Raw genomic sequence first — 17,891 nt, 5'->3', positions numbered from 1 at the left:
GCTCATTCCTGCCAGCACAGGAACATGGTTTGGTCCATCTCAATCTCCCATCAAGATCTTAACTGAGACCATCAGGTTACACTAGCAAGTACCCAACTTCTCCTCTCCAAAATCTCGAGGCTTTTCCTAACCCTGCCCAAAAAGTAGCCAGGACCACAACCATCCTGCTGTACCTTTGCGCTTTTCCCAGTCCCAAGGTGTCACTGATATAGGGGTGGCACCATGGTGGATAGAGACCACAAGGGACCTGTCCCACGTGGGAGGAGGGAGCCCAATGGGAGGCAGTGGGGTCACAGTGACACGCAGCCCACTTAGTTGGAGGTGATTTATTTCTTTGTTTTGTTTTGTCGGTTTTCATTTTTGTGGGGTTTTCTTTTGGTTTGATTTGTTTGTTTTTCTGTCAAGCCACCATAAACACTGCATTGCCCATCCGCATGGGTTAAAAAAGACACACATCCCCATCCCCATAGAAACTATGCAATAAGTACCATCAAAACAAATTCTAAATAATAATAATAATAATAAATAATGAAGAAATAAACAAATTCCCTTTCCAAACCCAAGCACAAAACACTTCTAAGTCAACAGAATTTAATCTAGTTTATTCTCCAAAAAAAAAAAAAAAAAAGAGGAAAAAATATGAAAACAAAACAAAAAAGCAGGTCTTATAACTAGCAGTAAATAAATTTGTACAACCATTCAGTCTGTATAATAGGATGAAATCTACATCTTTCTTATTTTGGTGCATTGAATTATACATACAAACAACAATTACAGGAACTTGTTCACAATGCGTATAGACCTGGAGAATGGCTATCTGAAAACCCCTTGTTGGCAATGTCCGCATGTTAACACTGATTGCCTGACACCATTGGTACTTCCTATGTAAAAGGCCCATGGCCCAAAATGAATGATCTCCCTATAGGTTTTATTTACTTAGTTATTTAGTTAGTTAGTTAGTTAGTTAATGCATCATCAAAACCGTTCTAGCCAGCCCCCTCCCCTTCCCCAGAAATGAAAAAGAAACCAAAATTTAAAAAAAAAAATAAAAAAAAAAAAGGAGAAGACATGACTGGCAGTTGGTCCATTTGTTCGTAAGACCGCGTTTCCTCTTGGTCTGCATTGTTTGTTTTTCTTGTTTTTAAATTGTCCTCCCATCCTCTTTTTTTTCTTTTCCTTTAAAAAAAAATCTCTTGAAGTCCTTCATGCCTTTATCTTTACAGCTCTCCAGATGCAATAAAGTCTTCCTCAAATGTACAATATTTCTTACAATATAAGTTATATGCAATGTTCAGCGTTTTTTATTTTATTTTATTTTATTTTTCACAGCACTAGAGATCCTGTCCAATAGGGAATGCAAGTTCTGAATGGCTTATTCACAAATGGTATCCAGATTCAGTGGGTAAGAATACATAGACGCCATAGTGAGTTCCTTTAAAAAGTGGCAAACATCACTTTTTTAAAACTTTTTTTTAAAACTTTTTTCCTTTTTTTCTTTTTTTTTCCTTTTTTTGTGCTTTTTGTAGTTTTTTTTAATCTTTTTATTTTATTATTATTATTATTACTTTCGCTCTCACGCCTTCAAATAACATTTTTATTTTTACTTTTTATTCTTTTTTTTTCCCCCTCCCATTTGACTCGGGACGTCAGACCCATAACCGCACGCCTGCAAAAATGCAAGTATATAAAGTAATTCTCATTTTGAGACCGTAAGCATTCAGCAGGGGAGTCTATCGCTAACCCATGGCAGTGACCATACTGGAGGGATGGTGAGGTCCGAAGGAGAGGCTGGATGGAGGATGCATCGGTGTCGGTGTAGTCAGCATGTGGCTGGAGTGACTGAAGGGTGAAATGTGGCTGATAGAGGACATGTGTCTGGAGAGGGCGGCGGGGTTAAAGGAGCTGCTCTTGGGAAAGTCTTCAAGGTTGTCATGGACCTTTTTGCACTTTTTGGATTTGCTAGACATTTTTCGGTTTCTGGTCTGAATTCCTTCTTTCTTCATAGTCAGGGGTCTGTTAATCTAAACAAAAATCAATTATTTTTTTTTTGTGCTTCAATCCCTTCTCCCCGAATCACCATGGGATTCATGTGACACCATACCCAGAAAAGTGCCCAGGTCCAGCTGAACATCCAGCAGCCCCCTCCTCCCCTTGCCCGCCCCACATACCATGGTTACACAACCTCCTCCCACCCCCAACATTCAAACCAGGGCCAAACCCACCCCTGGGAGTTGCAGAAAATTCCAGGTTTGTTTGAAATTTCTAAAGATGAAACAACAGAAAAGTGCAGAGCCTCATAGAAGCAAACCATACCCAAATAACTTGCAGCAGCTGAAAAATTTCAGCTATCTGCACATTAGGTAATTGCAGCGTGTTTAAGAACAAGACCAATCATTATCACCTTGAAATATTCCCTGCAGACACCAACTCACCCCCAGGCTTCCTTACTGATCTAAAACCATTAACAGCAACAGCTGCTGGGATTTCAGTGCTCCCAGGGGTCTCAGACTTTCACAGTGGCATTAGGGTGCCGCTCAAAGTCTTCATAAAAGCAACAGGTATTTGAAATACTTGTCAGTTTTGGAATTATTTTGCACTGACCATCCTTTCAGGTTTATTTTATCCAATCTTTTTTTTATTCCTAAGGCTTTTTAGGTTTATTTTTGACCTGAAACAGATATCTTTGCTGCACAGTAGAGCACTTTCTGCTTGCATGCAGATATATATGGAGAAAACCAGAGAGGTGGTGAAGTCTCCTCCTTAAAGATCTCCAAAAGCCACCTGGACGTGGTCCTGAGTACCCTGTTCTGAGTGGCCCTGCTTGGGCAAGGGTTGGAGCAGATGGACCCAAATGTCCCTTCCCACCTCAGCCATTCTGGGATCCTCCAAACGTAAAGCATTACATTCTCCTGCAAGGCTGTTGGCAGCAGCAATGACTGTTCACACACCTAGCTAGGAAATGGTAGCAAAGGTTCTGTAAGAAACTCCTGTTGCTGCACAGCCAGCCAGCATCACAACATGCATTAGCACAGGTGTCATGAAAGACCCCAAAAATGCAATTGGGAAGGGACTTATACATACATAAACACCCTTAAAAATCTGTTCCTGGGGAGTGACATGAGTCTGTGCTCCCTCTGCAGAACCCCACCCAAGGCAGAAGGCAGCCCCACAGGAGTGCCCAGCACCCCACAGAGCTGAGCACCACTTCTTGTAATACATGTGGGCATACAGCAGTGCTGGTGGGTGTTCTGCAAACTGGAGAAAAAGGAGAAGAAACAGATCTGCTGTCCACCAAGAAGTACCATCTCAGCTCTATCAAAGGACAATGGGAAGTGATTCCTGCAGAGATCCTGAGCAGATCTTCAGCTGCAAGATCTTCAGCCAGCCCAAGGAACAAAGCGTTCCCTTCTTTGAGATCACAGAAAAGTTTAGCTTCTTTCTTATCAGCCTCTGCTCGGTGCCTTTCCCCACAGCATGAGAACCATTCAGTAATTTCTCTCCCCAGGGAGGCAGGGATACAAAAGCTCCCTGTTACTGGTGGGGACAGAGGCATGGGGAGAGGAAGGAGCATCCCAAAGTTCGTCATCTCAGCCTCAATGAGTGACCCCAGGCTCTCCACACCAGCAGTGATGAGAAACTTCACCTCATCCTAAAAAAAAAATGGGTGAATGGAAAGCTGATTACCTCTGGATAAAGGCAGCCAGAGGGAGCAGCCTGGCTTGCCAGCAACTAAAGGTAGGAGGGATGAAGCTGCCCATGTGCAGATCAACAGCAGCCTCGGGGCAGCAACAGGCCAAAACCTCAAATGTCATGGGCTTTAAATACAATATCACCCTTTTCCCTGGCTTCCTGTCCTCACCAAGGGAACTGGGACACGCACACAAGGAAGGCCCTTTGCTCCAGCCTGCAGTGGGAAAGCTTTGCCGCTCTCTTGTAAGTCACCCAGCATGGATGTGCTGCCCATGCTCAAAAAGCAGGAGGCAGCCCCAGGTGAACCCCACCAGGCAGCGATGAAAAAGCAGACATGGAAGTCCTGATCTCTGATGAACTCAACTCAGATGCAGGGATTTGCATCATGTTGTGAAGGCTTAAGGGCAGCCAGAAAAGATCTCCAGATGAAGCAGCAAGCACAAGCTCAGGAGCTGGTGGTGGCAAAGCTACATTAGCCTGGTGCTGGGGCTGTGCTGGCTCTGGGAGCAAGCACAGGGGTCCTAGCCCTGTGTTGCTTGGTGCTGTGTCCTGCAGGACACTGACCACTTCCTTAAGGTAACATCTTTCATGTCTTGTTCTATTGCAGATAGATAGGCCATGTGAACCTGGCATTGATGTGAACCTGAAGGATGAGAGTTCTGCTCAGGGTGGTGACAAGCCATGGCCAGCCCTGCGCCAGAGGTGCCATCCCAGCTAATAGCATCATCCTGCTGTCATGGTCTCACCCTTCTAGCAGGTACCAGACCCAAGCAGATGAGGACTTGGATAAATGACAGGAGGAGAGAGACCAGCAGTCACAACAGCAAGCTGGAAACATTTTGTGCTGACTTCAAAGGAAAGTCATGAAGTTACAGGGGTCCCCAAATCATCAAAGCCACAGACTCATCTCTGCTTCTGGGGTAGAGAAATGAGAGACCTGGAGGGAAGACCTTCTCCATGAAAATTCATTGTGATAAAAATGACAAACACATGCTAAATTAAAATTAAACCAGCCCAAAGCATGTATATGAAATTCATTAATTTCAGATGGAGCCAATTAATTATGGGCAGGAATTACGCTCTTTGTTTCATCATATGCAAAACACTGACTGCCCTGCCTGGATACTGTGGAACAAAGACCTTTTCTGAGGACTTTTACCAAAATCAATTGTGGCCAGCTCATTTCTATGGGTGCAGGCCAGTCTGCTGCACACCTCAGGTGAGGTACAGGCGCTCCTACCCATCTCTGAAGTGAGTGAAGACTGATCCCACTTCTAAGAAGGACTGAAATAACAAGGACGAGAGCCTCACATTCAACAGATCAAATCCAGGGGATGGTCTTAGACATTATAGGTCTGATCTTGCTCTGACTGAAGACAATGGGACTTTGCCATTGACCTCAATAAGGTCCTGTCACAGAAGCAGATTTATCCTTTAGACATAGTCATTACAACGTTGGGTTAATCTTCCAGAGTGGCTGTATCTTAGAGAGCTCTCTGGGATGCCACAGGATGAAAGGCATCGTATCAATGTGAAATATTAGTCATTGTTAATATTGGTGTTAATGGAGCTGGCTCTTGTTGAAGTCACTGGGAGAAATGCCAGCAGCTTCACTAAATGCACCCAAGACTGTTATGATTATTGCTTATACCTTACTGACAAATGGGTTAGCTTCAGCTGTGGGAATCAATAGCAAATCAAACTGATGTAGCTCATGAAAAAAATAGTATTGGTGTAATTCACTGCAATCCTTCCTGGCGTGGACTTAAAAAACAGCCAAGTTTTATCTTCATATCAATCCATTAAAAAAAAAAAAAAAAAAAAAAAAAAAAAATAATTAATATAAGGTCCAAAAAAAAAAAATAAAAAAAAAAAAAATAAAAAAAAAAAAAGAAAGAAGAAAAAAAAAGGAAAAAAAGAAGAAGAAGAAGAAAGAAAAGAAAAGAAAAATAACAGCCAGGAGTTTCCTACAACCTAGCCTAAACCAGGGTGAAGACATCTTCCAAGCAGCTGAAGGACTTCAGCTGGCATTGACACAAGATCTGTGCAGACACTCCGCTGCTTAGGAGGGACATGGTATGGTGAGCCTTAGAAATCTGTGTATTTCCAGCTCCTAATGGAGAACGGATGCAGACACAAATACACCAAAGGAGAAGGACCACATCCTACACAAATTGGTCTTGCACTCTAAAATACCAGACCAATTTACACCAGCCAAAAAAACTTGTTCATATGCAACCACCGAACTTTGTCCTTGCCTTGGGTTGATTAAAGAGTGATGCCAGTGCCACTCAGCAGGCAGTTAGCAGAGGTCCTACTGCCCTACCTCCCAGCAGCCAGAAAATTGAAGGCATCTTGGTGAAGCTACCACCACCTTACCACCAGTCCCTGAAAATAATTTGCTCATATTTTATTTCTGAAGTACAGTGTAGCCTTCACAGCCACACACTCTGTAAGACACACTGGGCTGCAGAATAAAGCTCCAGAACTTTGCCCCTGTAAGGCTTTATAGATGAAGGTGGTATTTTTGAGGACAATCAGCAGCAATGTTGCCCATTTCTCACCATAGTAATAATTCATCAGCTACTGGGAAAAGTGAAAAAGAAAAGGATCTACCCACTCATAGCCAGACTGTAGTACCCTTGCCTAGTTCTGTTGCAGTACGCAGTATCTCAGTCCTCTAGGGGTTTCATTTAAGCAGGTCCCATTAATGGAGTTGCTCATAAGGCAAGATACTACTTGACTTTGGTAAGTAGCTGTGCTGAGCTTTTCAGCAGCTGGCGGTGTGTTTAATGAGTATGAAAATGATTCCAATGTGCTCAAGGCCTGCCCCATGTCACAAATTTCACAGCTGGATCAGAGTTTCCCTAAACAGTGAATCTAGGGGTCAATTCAGGCCAATTAGGTTCACAAGTTGGTGTTACAAAGAAAAAGAGAAAGGGAATGGGTGCTCTCACAGGCATGTTCCTGGAGAGCCTCAGCACTCAGACATGTTGGGGGGAATTCTTCCAGTCTGATGGTTATGGTGCAGATACACCTGAACTTAGCATCCTACCTCCCTTTGTAGTCATGGGGAGAAATTGGACCCTCTTTGGGTGTGCAAATCATCTCATCCAAACACAAGCATCTCCGCCACATCCAAAAAGTGGCACCTGAGAAGACCCTATTTCCTTCTAAGGCCTTTGTTGGGGTACAAGGAGAGCGGCTCAGTTACAGGTCTGCCTGCTGCTGCCATTCCGAGCTATGTGATAGAAGTCCTGCCTCTGGTGGCTGCACAGCCCCAGCAAAAACAGAGCACAAGCATAGACTCCTCCAGTGAGGCTGGCTGACCTTACTGCCTTCTTGCCAAAATAGCAAACAGAGAATATTTTATTGTGATACTCTAAGAGGTTTCACTCCTCCTGCCTGGTCCAGCCTTTTGTTTGCAGTGATCACACTGAAAGTTTGATGACAAGCTTTGTTTGCTACATAGGACTCAAAACGTGCTGAGACGCCTACCCACTAAAGGGTAAACACATTTTCCTTTTTTCCAGGCGAGATGCCTCTCACGGAACAGGTGAAAAATTAGCCTGTTTTTTTTTTTTTTTTTTTTTTTTTTTCTACTTAATCCAAACTTCTTTACTCATCCCAAGAAACCAAAGAGCCTGAAATAACAGATGGAAGGGACTGAAACACCACAAGGTTTGGCTGCTCCATGAAACCCGATCCATCTTTGATGTGTTTGTGTGGGTGGACATGAGGGCAAAACATAGCCTGATATTTCTAAGCCAAACATAAAGCAAACGACCACTAGAAAACCCAAAAAAAAGTTCTATCAAAGCACAGAAATTGCAAGTCTCTTCCTTCTTCTGACATAATAATTATTCTAATGCCACATGTGGAATGAGAGTAGCACAAGTTGCCTTAAGACTCCTTTTTAGCAGTATTATTGGGTAAAAGTCTTTTCAGATCCCTTTAGCTCTTTCCCTGGGGCACATATCTGTAGTTCCTGCAAGCTGGCTTTGCATGGAGATATTAGATTAAATCTGCCAGGCATTTCATTTCATTTCTCCTTCCCTTCCATGACAGATGCCTTAAAATTCACATCACAGGTTGAGCATACTCTACAAGCCACTAACTAAATCAAGTCCTTTTTGGTTTAGGAATTGCTTGCGTCAAATGGGGCAAACGCGAGACCTGAATAAATCATCTTTGGGGACTGGTGGAGGGACAGGACAAAGATAGCCACAAACCCAAGAAAGGCCTAAATAGTCACTGGCACATTTTGCTTTTTTGGCGGAGCTTGTATTTGCTGGAGGAACCAAGCTGTGCGTAGAAGGAGTATCAGTTTGCAGGACGGCGTGTTGTCTTTTCCAGGACGCTGAGCCTGACCAGCAGTGGATAACGTCTCTCTGTGTTGATCCACCCCTCCTTTCTTGGCTCAGGCATGGGAAAGCTCTAACATTCCCCACGGACCGTCCTGTTTTATACCTTCCCAAGTCCAATTGACTACGTTCAAGGGGACGCCTGCTCATTGCTACAACCCTCAAGGTCCCCAAAGGGATAAAGGAAGTCTCAGCACCACCCAGGACTGGAAATCCTCGAGTCAAGGAAGAGCTTGGACCATCAAGCATGGGAAGGGAGGCCCCACTACCGAGCGCTACCGTCACACTTACATTGTGCAGCTTGTAGTAGAGCCCGCAGGCGTTACAGACGGGATCGCCGTTGGCATTTCTCCTCCACAGGGTGGTGGTGGTGGTCTGGCAGTTCGCGCAGGACGTGCCCGCCCTCCTGGCTGCAGACTGGGGGGGGGGGGGACCGGGGGTGGGGGGGAGGGAGAGGGAGAGAAAAACGCCCGCATTAAAAAGGTGCAATCAGCAAAATCTCTGAGAAAGAAAACATCAACCATGCAAGACTGACGCACGTCGGCAGAGGCCTCCAGAAACTGGCTTGTGAGAACAAATAATAATTCTGGAAAAAATCCCTGAGGTACTTTAATCCCAAATTATATATGAACTGAATCAGGTGCCAAAGGGCATCCTAAAAGTGAGTGCTAAACCTCTGATAGGACTCATCAAAATTAGCACTGCTGGCACAGCCCATTCCAGAGGGGAAAATAGTATTTAAATGCCAACATGTCTTTCCATCTTAATTCTCTCAGACCCCCCAGGGGTCTAATTCTGCAGTCAGGGCCTGAACCAACAATTGCTGGAGTCAATGGCATGAGTCACGCCGGCTCCAGCGAGCGCCGGATGAGACCCACGCCGTGCTTGGTGGGCAGCTGCTCACTGGGTCCGACCACAAGTGTGGCCCAGTCCCATAAATTCGGCTCCGCTTCAAAGGATACGTGCTCCAGATCGGAAATAACACTGCGGCGAAGAGCAAGAATCCCAACTTTTTAATTACACCCTTTTGTAGCCTCAGCCTTCATGTTTATTTAAGGACTGGTAATGAGGCTGAAAGAAGAATTTACCATTTCATAAAAGGGGAGGAACAAAAAAAAAAAAAAAAAAAAAAAAAAAAAAGTATAAGTGTCAAGGTGTATAAAGAAGCTTTTTTGTTAGCTGTGATAATAATTTAGGAAAGCCAAATCTAGCCAAGTCGCTTCTCATTCACATGTATGAATTCGTGCTTATCATTTAAAAACTGTAACTTTGGCATACAAATCGTCCTTCTGCCAGTGAAGGAGGAAAAGGAGTTTACACACTTTTATATGAATGTGTATGCATGCCTGCATGTGTGCAAGTGCCTACAGCTCCCAAAAAAGACCTTTAGATCCCACTCCTATCTCTTCTTCATCAACATGACACAGTCCCAGAGCTCTGATTTCATCCCGATGTGCTGCTTTCAATGGGACTGCTCATGTGCTTAAAGTTAAAACATGTGCTTAAGCGATTTGCCAGATCATAGCAATGCTTGGCACCTTGCAGAACTGAGCCTTTAATGCTCTCTTTTGTGCTCTTACTGTTTCAAATTTACCCCTCACCCCACACAGCAGCACACTGTAGCACATCCAACATTTAAAAAAAAAAAAAAAAAAAGTACCGCATCTTTGGATACCGTACAGCAAACCCAAAATGCAAACATGGACACTGGCACAGCGCTAGCATTAATACCAACTCTTGTTAGGTCATGTTGCAATTTTAATCATAATTGAATGTGGCGTAGGTGGAGAGAGGACGGGTTGGTTTTGTTTTAGATAGAGTAGGAATATTTTTTTCTTTTTTAATTACACAAAAAGAACTGTCTGAAAAATAAATAACGTTTTGCCCACGAGCATTAGGAAGTATCACAGAGTGCCTGCTCTGACAGCAAGGGGCTCTCACCAGGCAGCGTGAAAGGTTTTTTGGTTGCAAAAATCCAACCGAAGAGGTTGAGGCACCCCGCCATGAACAGCAGAGCCCATAGGACGCGTTTGCACACACCGACCTTTGTCCTGCCCTCCTAGGGACTGTGCCAGGACCCCAAAATTGCTTCCCATCAAAAGCCCTGGGTTGGTAGACATGCTTCACGTGCAGCATGGATGTACCTCCTTGCAGAACGGCGCACTCGCCGCAACCCAGGGGCCAAGCACGGGTGGCTCGGAGGCTGGATTGAGTCTCTCTGTGGCAGCTTTGCCCTTATCAGACCCAAAAATCAAGCCTAAGGAAATTTCTAAAAACCAGTGATATTTGACTCAGCCCACACAGGGGAAACATCCCCTTTGAAGACATTTGGGGTTTCTACGCAGCGCTCACAGTAATTTCTCATATGGTAAATACGTTTAAAGACACGCCTGGTCACCACCTTGCTACCTTTTCAGGATTTCAAGCAGATCATCACCGGTTAACTTTAAATACACAAATAAATCACAATGTCCGCTGTCTTCTCTAAAACCTCTTGCATCTGCCACATTCTCCCTACAAAACTTTGGCATCATTATCTGAATACTTTAAACCCTGATCTCTTTCAGTCCCAGACTGTAGCTTTCACACTGCACCAGTTTAAACCAGAGACACCAGCAGGCAGGAAATAATGAATAATAACACTATCATAAAAGCTCCCAGGAATGGTTTCCACCAATACTCATCACTGACCCAATCCTAACCATGTTATGGGATGACAATAGAGTGCCCAGTGTCCTCTGCAGGACCAGACATTGGATGGGAGTGAGGACACAACTTCATGTACAGGCTGGCTGTGCTGATGCTGATGGAAAGGTGGAATCAAGGTGCAGAAGGAGGAAACAAGCGCTGATAAAGATGCTTATTTTGGGGGTGTTTTCTGTGCCCAAATTTACATGGGGTGTGCAAAAATTTGCAGGTGACAGCTTCCTAAAATTAGACTGCATGCGCCAATTCCCTCAGAGAAACTGCCTATAGTCCTTCCAAAACCAGAGCAGCCGGACAGGGGAACTGAGAGCTCTGCATCCACATGGGCAGGGAAAGGGAGAAAATTCAGAGGAAGTTTTTGTCTCAGCAGCGACGGGGCTGCCACAGGCTTTGATGAGGATGGGAAGGGTCTCCAAGAGGTACGGAGACCATTCAACCACAGTGGTGGCTCAGTACCACCTGCTTAATCCTGCCCCCCCTCCCCGCCAATGCCTCCAGACCCACAGCTGTCCCCCCAAAATGAAGCAGAGCTCAATCCATCATCTCCCATAAAGGAAGCCCTTACAAAGCCACCCATTGAACTTAATGAAGCTTGGGCTGGGTTCTCAGCATCTAAGGGTTTATTTGACTTCCCTCTCCAGCCCATTGGAGCCCTTTCATTAGCTGCAATGCGACGGGGATCAGAGTCTACAAAACTACCCTAAGGTCAGGCAGGAAGCTTGTGACAGAGCAAGAGGTGCAAGCCACAGCCCCCAACTCTTTGCTTCCGTGCTGCCTACCCCTGCCCACTTGCCTTCCAAAGCCAGGGAGGATCAAGTCAAGCTACAGGCACACTTGTGTCCCCATACCTCTACAATGAGATGTGAAGGCAGGTCTGGCTCTGGTGCCTTCTTATTCCTTTTTTTTTTTTTTTTTTTTTTAGAGAAAGCAGGAGAAATAAATATAATTACAGAAATAAATATATGTTTTTTTCCAGGCAGTGCTGGAAAAAAATAAAAATAAAATAAAATAAAAAATAAAATCCAAAGTTCTCACTTAACAGAGACTATGTACAAAGAAAGGAAACTTTTTGCAACTTAACACTTTAACTGAAATGCCCAAGATAGGAGTGATTATGCAAGACAAGGTCTCTCTTTACATTTTTCATTTTTTTTTCCCTTTTTTTTTCTCAAGAGTGACCTTTCAAATGTATTTATTTACGTATTCCATTTTACATGTGCCGGGCTTGGGGTGACTCGGGACATTCTTTCATGGTTCCATCAGACACTTTGTGAAAGCTCTACCCCTTTCCAGCCGCTTTCCTATCCTGCCTCCCCCTCTACTTGTTTGGATACGCTCAAGCTCCTGTGTGTTTGGGCTGGGGAAACGGAGCTGTTGTTTATGAGTTATCTCCAGGGCCCAGATATCCGGCAGCTTTTTCCTAGGAAGTTAACTTTACACATAAAGAGAGAACGAGAGAGGGAAAAAAAATAAGAAAATGAAGTGTGTGTGTGTGTTTAAGACAGAAAGGCCGGGGGGGAGGAGGAGAAGAGAATGAGAGAGCTGCCCAAAAATTAAAAATCCCAACCTGCACTTCCCTCCCTAGAAAGCCTTTCCTTTTTCCTAATGAGGCTATGAAAGACGAGCCTGAGCCAAGGGAGACCAACATTTTCTTGTAAAGGAAAAGCATGGGGTAAGGCACTGAGTGTCCATCCCCAAACATGCACGGCCAAGCTCCCACAACGGCACGCCGCAGCCATCCCATTCTCTCCATCAGCCCCAAAACCCTGTGGGGATGCAAGAGCCGCTTTTCCTCCACCTTCCGAGCAGCCCCCAGGAGCCTGCTCATGTTTTTAATCCAAATGAAACCAAACGTGCCTTGATTCGAAACATTCAATAACTTCCCAGGCAGGGAACATATTTTTTCCCCCACTTGATATATTTTTCCCCTTGTGGTTTGCCTGATTATTTGCCAAATATACTTCAGCGCATTTATTAGCCGTGCCCACAGCTTCCAGACCTTTTTGTGGCTTGCAGGGAAATTCATAAATAGATCACTGGGGATGCTATAACGTATTGCCTGTGTACATTATGGTCATGAGGCCTGAAACTATGAAACTATATCAAATGGTTATTCAAGCATTTCTCCTTCCCCCAGCTTGTGTTGTTGTGGGTGCACACACTTGGCTTTGCACATCCCCTCTGCCATCCCCTACCTGGTGGCAGCAATGGCATGGTTGGAGACCTACAGTGCTCGGGGACAAATGACCACAGCAGGACCAAATAGTACCAGGACCATCAGTTGAGCCACCATCAGCTCGGGTCCCCCTCCATGGCACCAAAGGGGATGGAAACACACAGGGAGCTGTCCGGGGGGACCTGGAGGAAGCCTGTTCTCCTGATATCTCCTTGGTCACTGGGAAGTGCCCATGGCCCTTGGAGAGAGCCACCATCCTCAGGTTGCCATCCAGGAGCACTGCACAGAGGCCTCTGCTCTATCACAAACTGGGAGAAAACTAATTTTTGGCTTACAAAAAAGTTCTGGATCTTGATTTTTAAAATCTCTTTTGCAATTTGCAATAGGAACTGACAACTGAGGCCCATGTCACATGAGAGCATCCCTCTGAGCATCCTCCCTCCCCAGCCCTCTGGCACGGCAGGCCCATATTATGGGGCTGTCTGAGCTTCCCTTCTCCATCCCAGGCTGTGGACAAGAAGCAAAAGTTACAGGAAAAAAAAAAAAAAAAATTAAAAAAATCAAACACGGAAACTCACCAGTCTTCTCTTGGGTTTGATCAGGGGCCGGTTCTGTCCATTCATTTTGTGATAGAGTCCACAGGCGTTACACAAGTAGTGCCCGGTGCCGTCTCTTCTCCACAGGGGGGTTGAGGTAGCCCCACAATTTACACACTCCCTGCCTTCTGGAAACAAGAGAGCGCATGGATCACTTAGGGAAAGCAGAGGTGAAAGGGGATGGAGAAAGCTCCCCCCACCCCCCGAAAACCCTCCAATAGACCCGTCAGTGCCAGACCCTGCCTGTCTTCTCCACGCTCAGGATGTCAATGCAAAGTCCTGAGGTCATGTCTGAAGGACATTCTGAGCAGAGGTGGGGGCACTCAGACCTGGTGGGGGCTGATCCTGCCCACCCAATCCTCACACTCCCATACTGTCAGCTGTATTGTGTTCTGTTCCCTGACCCAAACCCTAGGGCAGCTTGAGGGGCTTCCATGAAGCTCTCACCCATCCCTGGGCCCTCCATCAGGAAGGATATTGAGGGGTTGACGGGTCCCCGTCACCTCTGGAGTAAGGGCTCCTATGGCCCTCTGGTCACTGTCTCACTATATGGACCAGACAAACCTTGACAGGCTATAAAAGGAGCCCCTGACCCTCCTGAGATACCAAAGTTTTGTCCATGAACCCCTTTTCAATGTGTATGGGGATGCAACGGTTGCTTCTGGAGCGTCTCCCTGGCTCACAGGGGGTGCACAACCCAGGGAGGCTCTTCCTATGGTTTCAGGTCAAGCCAAATCCCCAAAATAACCAGAGATCAACAACCGAAACACCTCTCCATATCCAACCAATCACTCTGCCAATACCTGCTATTGATTCGTTTGCAATTAAGCTTTCACTGCTCAGCCACTGGGGCTGCGGAAAACCCTCTGCCTTCCCCCTCTGCATGTAGAGCCTGATGGTCCATCCCCAATATGGGGGATCCCAAACGGTCCCATGCCTGTTTAAAGTTTTTCCATCTCCTCCCCCTCCTTTTTGACACTCGTTTATCCTCTCCCTGGTTATGGAGGGGTCTCCCCCAACCCACTGGTTCCCAGCACAGAGGTAATGCAGATTTAAGGGTTGCAGTCGTTCCTCCCAGCTACTTTTGGAGGGCTAGATAGTCGGTTGTTGATGTATTTCTTGCACCTAAGGACACCACCAGGCCATCTGAGAGCTGCAGCAGACCTCGGCTGGCCGGAGCAGAGTTAACCCAGCACACAGCTCCCTGCTGCCCCAGCCCGTGCTGCGTTCGAGCAAGAGGCATCCGCACCCTAACCACAAACGGCAGCCGTTTTTCCAGCACCTTTGCGCTAAAACCCTCTCTCCCCACACTCCAAAAAAACTTAGAATTATTTTTTAAAAAATGCAGCCTTTTCTCTGTCTTTCATCCTGCAAAAACACCCCCTCCCTCCTTTTCCTGCAGCCCTTCGCCTAGCCCCATCCCCCTTTGTCTGCGAGCTTCCCAGCTTGCTAAAATCGACTTTAGAAAGAAAAAAAAAAATAGGTGTTGCTCTCGGGGTTGGTTTATCTCAAACCGCAGATGTCTTTCTAGAAGGTAAAGTAACAGAAAGTGGCAAAAGGAAAACAAGAGGGAGGAGGAGGAGGGGGGCAAAACGGTTTGAAAATCCCGCGCAGCCGGTGCCCCGGCTGGAGCTGAGGGCACCGGACAGGGGACGAAGCCGGAGCCCGGCCCCGCAGCAGCCACCGGTCCGTGCCGGGGCCGGGAGGGATCTGCTCCCGGTCATCCCCGGGTCGTTTTTTTTTCCCCTCCGGTTAGCCGGGGCAACCGCTCTGAGAGCGTTTGAGTGTCTGTCCCTCTCTTTTGTTTCACTCCATCTCTCTCTCTCTCTTGCTTTCATGTACAAAACATACAGGTCTGGGTTTTTTTGTCACTCTAACCGCATCCGGACTCTATTAAAGTTCCTGGCGCTGGATAAACAATGCAACTGTCGCGTGCAGCAGTCTGAAAATAATTGGATTAGCTCAAACATATCAGCTAAATAGAGACAGTCCCTGCTCAGACAGACAGAGTAAATGTCACCCTGGAAAAACCCTGAAAACTGATCTCATTCATGCCAGGCAACCCTGCAGCAGCCTCCACGGAAAAAAAAATATATATATATATATATATACATATATGTATATATATATGTATTGAGAGGGGGGAGAAAAAAAATGAGTTTTGACTAATCGCCCTTTGCTCTTCACACACACGCACGGGCTCACTCAGCACCCTTTGGTGACCACAAATTGACAATTCTCCCCCCCCGGCGCAGCAGAGCCGCGCAGGATGCTCAGGGAGCCGGGGACCCCCCCAGCAGCCAGTCCTCGTCTTTTTCCCTAGGGGGGATACTTCTGGGGTCCGGTCCGGGGACAAGGAGCTGGTTGGGGCCGGGGGTGAGCTCAGGGCAAATCCCGCCCCCCCCTTCCCTCTTCATCTCCCAGCCTCCCGGCGCCGCATGGGAAGAGGCCCTGGGCTGAGCGAGGCGGAGGGCAGGCGGGGGAAGTTGGCCGGGATTTAAGTGGCATTATTAAAATCCAGAGAGATACACTAATGCTGCGGTTCCCTCGGTTTCGCTTCCTCGTTAGACGCCGCAGCTGAGCACACACACTTTGGGGCTGCGGAGGGGGCAGGATCGGCCCCGGGGCAGGAGCCGTGGAAGGGGAAGGGGGGACCCCGCATCCCCTAGGCTAAATAAGGGGGGCTTGGATTCAGGGCAAGCTGTGGGGTAGGCAAGTTTCCCCCTTTTTTCATCCCACGAGTGTTTATGCGCATCCTTCTGTGCGTGGAGGATGCGGCCGTGCACCCTCTTTGCCACCCCTATTGCTTCCTCCCTCTCCCGAGCATCTGGGACCAAAAAAAAAAAAAAAAAAAAAAAAAAAAAAAAAAAAAAAAACCCTACCTGTGCTTGACCGTGCTTTCGGTCTGGATTTGCACCCGAACCCGGTAGGCGATCCTCCTAAGAGGCTACTGGGGGGAAAAAGTCCAGAGCCATATTCTGGGACGTACGGCGGGTAGGTAGTGATGGGGTGATGCGCGGAGGACGTGGCTCCCCCTAAAGAGGCCATGCTGCTCCGAGAGTGGGACGACTCCAGCTTCATGGTGTCGGCCAGGGACACCTGATATTTGATGCATTCCTTCTCGTCCTGCCGGCTGGAGCCGGTGGAGCCGGGAGTGGAGATGGACGGATCCGGGGACACATCTTTGGGAGGGGTCGGCGGGAAGGTGAAAAGGTGCGGGCTGGAGTGGCCGGCAGATAAAGTGGAGGAGGAGGCGGGTGGGTAGACGGAGAGGGGTCCCGGCGAGCTGTGGTGGATGGAGGTTTTGGAAAAAGGGCTGAGGTTCCAGGGGGAAGCGCTGTGGTGGCTGCTCAGCGCCTTGCTCCCGTCCAGCCACGGCAGCGAGCCGTGCAGCAGCGGGGGGCGGCACACCTGGCTCCCTGTGCGGAAAAAAGCACAGCAAAAAGCCGGTTACATTCCCCTTGCACCCCTATGAGCCCGCCGGGGGGGTGCCAGCCTGCACCCCCCATCCCTTCCCCTCCTTCCCCAAAAGCTCGGCTGGATCCCGAGTGCGGGGCGAGCAAGAAAAATCGCATCTGGTGCAGACCCCTCGGCTTCCTCCCCTTTAAAATTAAACTTTTCATGCTTTCATAGCCCCGAAGTTGTCGCCCTGATCCTGCAGAACAGGGTAGCCAGGCTGGGACCCCCTGAGCAGAGATGTCCTGGGACACGGAGGGGGGATTTGGCCAGCCCTGCTTCACCCTCTCCCTTCCAGACAATCCCAAGCAGGCTTTGAAGGAAAGATCCCGCGTGAAATTGCCAAGACCCTGCTGCAGAAATCATTTTTCTTAGCTGGAAAATAATTTGTCAGTCACTTTCCAAAAGCAGCCGTGGGCTACAAACCCTAGGCATATTCTGGCCAAACGAAGAAGACCAGAAGATGCCCAAAAACGGGATTATGACCTTTTCAGCAGGGCTGCTAAACTTTGCATCTTGCCCCAGTTTGCCAAACCCCCCTCCCTCCCCCCCCCCCCTCCCCCCACTCCACACACACACAATTTTTTTAAAAAATCCATGAGGCTGCCCTTAAATATTAGACAGCGTTTTCATGACAATATGGCACAGGCAGAGAGTGCCCTGTCTGAGGAGAAACTCTCCATCCCCTTTGCATCACAAAAGACTTTTCACTTGTGTTTTAAAATACAGACCTGGATTTAGGTTGGGGGAGACCACTAGATCTATCTAGATTTATGCAGTTAAACTTTTTTTTTAATTGGTTGTAAATGTTCCGAAGGGATCGCACCTAATATTTTAAAATAATTCCTGCCCTGGTGAAAAAAAAAAAAAAAAAAAAAAAAAAAAAAAAAAAAAAAAAAAAAA

General features: G+C 46.9%; 1 protein-coding gene across 1 annotated transcript; it reads right to left on the bottom strand.

Moving 5' to 3' along the window:
• Window positions 1-1,295: 1,295 nt before the first annotated feature.
• On the bottom strand, window positions 1,296-16,951 carry LOC118156959 (GATA-binding factor 3; the record flags this gene model as incomplete). The annotated part of the gene is made up of 4 exons (XM_035311205.1): window positions 1,296-2,021; window positions 8,346-8,471; window positions 13,515-13,660; window positions 16,415-16,951. Coding segments are annotated over 4 exons (1,094 nt in total), but the record flags the coding sequence as incomplete, so codon positions are not given.
• Window positions 16,952-17,891: the final 940 nt, after the last annotated feature.

Source organism: Oxyura jamaicensis, assembly GCF_011077185.1.
Source record: "Oxyura jamaicensis isolate SHBP4307 breed ruddy duck chromosome 1 unlocalized genomic scaffold, BPBGC_Ojam_1.0 oxy1_random_OJ106608, whole genome shotgun sequence".
Classification (NCBI taxonomy): Eukaryota; Metazoa; Chordata; class Aves; order Anseriformes; family Anatidae; genus Oxyura; species Oxyura jamaicensis.
Note: the sequence above shows the minus strand (reverse complement) of the source record. Positions and strands in the feature narration are given on the sequence as shown.